Source organism: Pseudorasbora parva, chromosome 17 (assembly GCF_024679245.1).
Source record: "Pseudorasbora parva isolate DD20220531a chromosome 17, ASM2467924v1, whole genome shotgun sequence".
NCBI lineage: Eukaryota > Metazoa > Chordata > Actinopteri > Cypriniformes > Gobionidae > Pseudorasbora > Pseudorasbora parva.
In genome coordinates this window covers 2,936,323-2,944,059 of record NC_090188.1, presented here as the reverse complement: position 1 = coordinate 2,944,059, position 7,737 = coordinate 2,936,323, and the positions used below count along the sequence as shown (strand labels likewise).

Here is a 7,737-nt window from a genome sequence, read left to right as displayed (position 1 = left end):
TGTAAATAAATTTAAAACATTAAATATTTATGGAGTTGATGTGACATGTCAAAGCAGTGACTGATAATAATAATAATAATAATAATAATAATAAACTAACTGAATAAGTAGGTAATTGATATATAATAATAACAACAATAAAATATTGAATTAATAAAAGTGTAAATGTATAAATAAAAATTAAATAATAATAATTATATTAAATTAGTGAATAATTGATTTATAATAATAATAATAATAATAAAATAAAATATTTAATTTAGAAACAATGCAATTATATAAAATATATCAATAACAACAATAAAAAAATATAAATAAATTATATAAACAACTAAATATAGAAATAATAATAATAATAATCAGTTGCTTCAGTTTAAAATAGTTTATTGGCATAATTATGTTTACAGTCAACGCCATGGTATTCTCATGGAATTACGTCAAATGTACCATGTATTATTAAAGCGGAACATGTCTAAAAAACATGGGAATTTGTACTTTTAGTGAAACTGAATCAACATCTGTGCAAATAACTTTTAAGATACTTACATAAAGCCTGTATGCATAAAAACGTATTTTTAACACAACAATTAACAACAAATAATAACATAATACAAACAACAACAAAACCAACAAAAGATAGAAGTTCGGCATTTGAGCATGAGTCAGAGCCATAGACTGTAAAAAAATATGGACGTAGTGTCCGTGACGTCACCCATAGGATTCTGATAAGCCGTTCTGAAGCTTAAAGTATGGTCGAGCTGGGCGTTGCCATCTTGTGAGCGAGTCAACGCGTGTCACTCCCGGATAACAGAAAATGGGCAAAAAGGCGGGATGTGCGCGGAGCTGAGGTGACGCAATGACTATAGACGGCGGATAAATGGCTATCCACTTGTAACCACGCCCTTAATTATGCAGAACCTTAAGGCTTTATATAACGTAAACGAATGAGTTATAAAAAAATTCACCCCCCTCAGAGTTGTCATGAAGATCAAAATTAGCCATATAAGCCAAAACCACAATTTGTACCAGGCTGTAAACATGTTTTTTTCTGCTTTAAAGTTGAGAATTTTAACATGGGGCTCAATGAGATTCTGCTCCCTTCTGGAGCCTGTCCCTAGTGGCCAGTTGAGGAATTGCAGTTTACATTACTTCCGTATTGGCTTCAAGAGAGATCGCGGGAGGTTGCCGCTTGGTCAGAGCGTCTGAGTGATGAGGGCCATTTAAAAGCCCTGCTACCGTAAAGCTCTAAATACTTGCGCGCATGCGCGCTCGATCCACTACTACAGGCTGACTGAGGGATACATTTAAGGGAGTTTACGGTAATGTGTGTTGTAGTTGTTGAGTGCAGCAGGAGGCATGGAGGCGATACTGAACTGCAGAACGGAGGATATGGAGGATTATTATGGGCTGCTCGGCTGCGATGAGCTGTCAACGGTAAACACACGAGTTACAAGAACTTATGATAGTTCTTACGGGGTCGTGTTTTTATTATTTCTGCTAGTTTATTACGGGATCTTAAAGGACAAAGGTTATCATTATAATCGCAACTGCAACATATATGCAACATCTGTTGTAAGTAATGTGAAAATATGTGATAATTGCATTCATTTGCACAAGTGATGATTTCACACAACATCAGAACAGCCTGTTGCGAGCGGTTGCGAGTGTCAGAGACTGTGACGTCATCAGTCATCATAATAGTCGTCATAAATGCACATAATCGTTATATGCTAGTAATAAACCATATGTATTTCTCTCAGACTGAACAGATTGTCAATGAGTTTAAAGTGAGAGCTCTGGCCTGTCACCCTGACAAACACCCGGAGAACCCCAAAGCAGGTACAAACATTACATTTACATTACAACAATTACAATTCATTTTTATTTATTTTTTATTTTAGTGATTGTCATATTCGATGGTTTTGCATCAACAGAGGTCATGATACACATAAACACATAATACCATGGTTGGTACTTTGATGGATCGTTGTACAGTTTACCATAATTTACCATAGTTTGCCATGATTTAACACATTCATAATTTACCACGTAACGTTCTAGCATGATTTACCATAGTTTACCATGTTCTAGTATGATTTAACATAGTTTACCATGATTTACCATAGTTTACCATGATTTACCATGTTCTAGTATGATTTAACATAGTTTACCATGATTTACCATAGTTTACCATGATTTACCATAGTTTACAATGATTTACCATAGTTTACAATGATTTACCATAGTTTACCATGATTTACCATAGTTTACCTTGATTTACCATAGTTTACCATGATTTACCATAGTTTACAATGATTTACCTCGTTCTAGCATGATTTACCATAGTTTACAATGATTTACCATAGTTTACAATGATTTACCATAGTTTACCATGATTTACCATAGTTTACCTTGATTTACCATAGTTTACCATGATTTACCATAGTTTACAATGATTTACCTCGTTCTAGCATGATTTACCATAGTTTACCATGATTTACCTCGTTCTAGCATGATTTACCATAGTTTACCTCGTTCTAGTATGATTTACCATAGTTTACCTCGTTCTAGTATGATTTACCATAGTTTACCTCGTTCTAGCATGATTTACCATAGTTTACCTAGATTTTACATATTCATGATTTACCTTGATTTAGTCAAAATAAATAACTATAATATGTGTGGGCAGAACTGCTGGGGTTTAAACTGTGGCTCTGCAGAAAGATATTATTGACATATTGCACGTCTGGAAACGGCTCTCAGCCAATCAGATTCGAGAACCTGAGACTTCTAATATAGAAGGCCAAATATTGAGCTCTAGCGAGGGCTTGAATCTCTTGTTTTGGTCTTGCAGTGGAGGAGTTCCAGAAGTTGCAGGAAGCTAAAGAGATCCTCACAGACGAGAAGAAAAGAAAGAGTTATGATCTCTGGCTCAGGAGTCGAATCGCAGTCCCATTCAGCCAATGGCAGGCGCTCAGTGACTCGGTTAAAACTGTGAGTGTTGAAATGCATGACAAATAACGTCCCATTCTATCACGCAACAGGTGTGTATTATAACAAACATGGCATTAATGTGTCTCCAAAAATTCTGTCAGTCAATGCATTGGGCTGTGAGGAGCAAGAAAGAGCCGATGCTGGAGGCGGCAGAAGATCCAGATCCGGTGAAGACGAGCGAGACCGCGGAGGAGGAAAAACCTTCTGAAGCACTGACGGCAGGTTAGAGACTCACGACTGCCGATAAATATACCATTAAAACTACGAAAATCCCATAGACTTTCATCGAGGGGTCAAAACGTTTGTGCAAAAATACTTAGGATAGTCATTAAAGGTGTAACAAACTGGCTTTAAAAAAAAAAATTATACTGTTGTCTGAGGTCAACTAATGACGTTTGTGTGGTTTTTACTTTCAAAAACATCATAACTAATAAGTAATAGGTAGGGGTGTCCATGGTTAACCGATTAACCATTAAAAATTGCGTAACCGAGTGAAACATTTTGCTCGGTTAAGTGGCGTCAATGACGTGCTTTGAATTTAGTCGTAATAGATTTTTGCACCACTAGAGACCACCAGAGCGCTCCCAGACATTTGTAATATCCACAAGAAGAAGTCATGACCAGCTTTCTAACATGAAGCGGGCAAAGAAAAATACAACGTGGGAGCACTTTACAATTGAGAGTGACGGGGCAAAATGCAAGTATTGCAATGCAGTGCTTACCGCATTTTTCAGGCTATAAGTCGCTCCAGAGAATAAGTCGCATCAGTCAAAAAATGCGTCATGAAGAGGAAAATAACACAAGTCGCACTGGAGTATAAGTCGCATTAGGGCAGAAGCAGAGCGGGAGCCGCGCGCGCTGTGCATAACGGAGCAGAAGAAAGAAAGTTTGAAGTGAGAAACGTGTGAGGGACTAGCGAAAAGCAGAGCTTACTTTAACTGTAATGAAGAAAACAAAAAAAGCTAATCGCGGACTGAAAGCAAGATGGCCAGAGCTGAAGGAACGAGTCCACAGATGCTTGAACTCTCTGCCGGGAGAGGCTCAGCCGCGCGAGTCAAACGCTGTGTCTGTGTGAATCGTGACTGCATATTTTACTACAGTCCCTAATCATGACGGCGCCCTCGCGGCCACTCGCATTGCTCGTGAACTGGAGCGCATCTCATCCTAATTTAACGAAACTCAGCGTACGCCTCACAGACATGAACTATATCTTAAGAAAGCTTGAACTGTCTTTTAACAATTTAAAACGAAAAGAAATAGGCTACTCTCTGATTATGTAATCCATGATGTGCATTTCTCTCTATAGGCGCGTTCACTACGGAGATGGCGGTCGTCAACTGACGCACACTATGGTTAACCGAGTATTAACCGCTAAGGGCCTCGGTTAACGGTTAATGGAAAACTTGAAAACGTGCAGCCCTAGTAATAGGCTATTTTCTACACTGGTTTTGAGGCTCTCTCCTGAACGCTGGGTTTTGATGGGGCGTGTTACTGGACACTTGGGAGTAAACGCCCACCACGGCTAGGATTGGATAAGATTTGCATATTTAATGAGCTTCAGCTCCGCTGTCAGTTCACATGAGGGAGGGATTGTTTTGAAAGCGGCAAACCAGAATGATTCTCTCACAGGGCTCGCAAAATGTATTTATCAAACAAACACAATGCTTTATCTCTCATCCACCTGCGATCAATTGGAGTATTATTTTTGTATAACTTGGCCCTCCTGATCGACGGATATAAGCGAGAACCGCACACACACACACACACACACACACACGCGCGCTCTTCAAATGTCAAGACGAGAGTGAACGCAGATCAAGACAGGAATATTATTTCACTATTTAAAGCTCCACTGTGTGATATTTTCCCCATCTAGCGGTGTAAAGGTATATGACCATCCAGTGAATGATAGTTTCTGTTCCTCTCAATTCCGATTTTGTTTTAACTCCTACGGTGGCCGATTTAGTCTAAGATTAACATGGGTTCCAGTTCGACCTCGTCCATGAATGCCATCGAGTGTTAAAACGCGAAAGGCGAAGCTTGAATTTACGGGTATGTCCCTCTTTGGCTACTGTACTTTCAAGATGGAGGAGCAACATGGCGACCGGCATTCGAACCCCTCACCCGTATGTATTTTCAATGGCATATTATAAATTTACGAGAATACTTTATTACTTGAAAGAAGTAAATATACATTAATGAGCACATATATTTTCGAAAGAACTAAGTGTTTTTAGCTAAGAATAAACTAAAAAAGTTACACAGTGTAGCTTTAAGATTCACCGGCCTGCCGACCGGCTTACATTTTGGTCTGTAAAACACACAGCCCGGGACGCTGGCCTTCACGAGCCCCCTGGCCAATAACATTACATGTCCGAGTCTGATCCCGAATCGCAATGAACCAACAAATAAAGGATTCTCCAGCCTGTGACAGCGTGCTTAGGTATGTTCTGTTTGACACGCACACATAATCAATACGATCTGTAACAATGCAATACTATCACACATATAAAAAAAACATGTTTTACTCACATAAGTGTGTTGCACCATTCCTGTCGGCACTGCATTGTGTTTTAATCTCAATATGTCTGCAAATCCAGTCTCGACTTGTGTCTTGTTTACAAGCGATTCCACAGTGAAATGAAGCAAACAAGGCACAGCGCTATATATTGCTATCTTCGGCATGTTTATTGTTCGTTTAGCTCCACAAGCGGGTCTACAGAAGCAGATGTAGGTTACACTATTACGTCATTGATCAATATATATTTGAGAGCTCTCGTTTGCTGGTGTCTATAAAAGCTTTTCTTTGACTAACAAGGAAGTTTTCAGCTCTTAAACTTACAGGATATTTTTATATTACCATGACCTTTTATATATCAAAAGCTCAAGGGAAAGTTGTTGTGGTAAAACATGTTAACAACATGCTAATTTATACTATCAATGTGTTAAAACAAGTTAGCAACATGGTAACTCATGTTACCAATGTGTTAGAACATGTTAGCAAAATGCTAAATAATACTTGCAATGTCTTTGTCTTTCCACTTCACTATATTTAAAGCGTAAACAACTTTCAAACAGCTAGTTTCCTCTGGATTTACCGTAGTGTTTGTGTTTTACAGGAAATTGCCGGCATCACAGGTTTCGCTGGGTTGGAGAAGCTCCCTCAGGCCTTTTACTGAAATTCAGGAACTATGAAATATAAATCCATATTTTCTGCTGTTCAGTTCTTTGCTTTCGTGTCGTGTGAGTCAGCGAGTGTGTGTTTTCTGCATAGATGGTCATCCGTGCCAGAACTGACCAATCATTTACTGTGCTTCTCCATTGATGGCACAACTTTGACTTCATTGATTGGGTTTTGTAGGATGATATGTTGAAATTCATTAGTGATGCTTTAATGCCTTAAATGTTATTGTTTGTGTTTCACAGTTTGAACAGGAAATGATTATAAAGTTGGCCAAGGCAGAATTTAATTTAATGTGTCATTAATAAGTTTTGTACTCAATATATGACCCATTATATAATAATAATAATAATAATAATAATAATAATAATAATAATAATAATAATAATAATAATAATAATAATAATATACAGACCTGGCATAACATTATGACTAATATTGTGTTGGTCCCCCTGATCCATCGAGGCATGGACTCCACTAGACCCCTGAAGGTGTGCTGTGGTATCTGGCACCAAGATGTTAGCAGCAGATCCTTTAAATCCTGGAAATTACGAGGCGGGGCCTCCATGGATCAGACTTGTTTGTTCAGCACATCCCACAGATGCTCGATTGGATTGAGATCTGGGGTATTTGGAGGCCACTTTTTGCTTAGGTAGGTGGAGCGTGTCAAAGTAACATCCACATGGATGGAGGACCCAAGGTTTCCCAGCAGAACATTGCCCAAAGCATCACACTGCCTCCGCCGGCTCGCCTTCTTCCCATAGTGCATCCTGGGGCCATGTGTTCCCCAGGTAAGGCTCCCTTAGTTCAGTTCTGATGCTCACATGCTACTCGTCTGTTTGATCGGAGCACACGGGCCAGCCTTCGCTCCCCACGTGCATCAATGAGCCTTGGCCGCCCATGACCCTGTGGCCGGTTCTCCACTGTTCCTTCCTTGGAGCACTTTTGATAGATACTGACCACTGCAGACCGGGAACAGCCCACAAGAGCTGCAGTTTTGGAGATGCTCTGACCCAGTCGTCTAGCCGTCACAATCTGGCCCTTGTCAAACTCACTCAAATCCTTACGCTTGCCCATTTTTCCTGCTTCTAACACATCAACTTTGAGGACTAAATGTTCACTTGCTGCCTAATATATCCCACCCACTAACAGGAGAGGAAGAGATCATCAGTGTTATTCACTTCACCTGATCGGTGTATACATTAGTTCATGATAAATAAGCCAGGAGTGTCTTGTATAATTTTTTTTTAATTGCCACTTTTGTAGTCATATTTATTTTATTTTAGAAAAATACAACAACAGAAAAGAGCTTATGATATTGGTTCCTTGTGCAATCAGCATTTTGAGGGAAATGTGTGTATATTTGTGTAAAAGTATGTGCTTTTGTGGCCATTTAGATTTCTTCAAAAGCACTGTTTATATACTCTGTGTCTCTGTAAACTTTTGCATTGTACTTAATTGTGAAATTCTGCACAAAATAAAAAAAAACTATTGTGTAACGACAGAATACTTACCATTGTTTCTTCCTTCTTACTGTAAAATAAAAGGCAGACGGAAAAGAT

General features: G+C 38.8%; 1 protein-coding gene across 1 annotated transcript; it reads left to right on the top strand.

Annotated features, from left to right (window-relative positions):
• The first annotated feature begins 1,287 nt into the window (after positions 1-1,287).
• Positions 1,288-7,684, top strand: dnajc12 (DnaJ (Hsp40) homolog, subfamily C, member 12). The gene is made up of 5 exons (XM_067422161.1): positions 1,288-1,434; positions 1,761-1,839; positions 2,855-2,994; positions 3,096-3,216; positions 6,114-7,684. The coding sequence occupies exons 1-5, from the start codon at positions 1,357-1,359 to the stop codon at positions 6,194-6,196; spliced, it is 501 nt and encodes a 166-aa protein (XP_067278262.1). The 5' UTR covers positions 1,288-1,356; the 3' UTR covers positions 6,197-7,684.
• Positions 7,685-7,737: the final 53 nt, after the last annotated feature.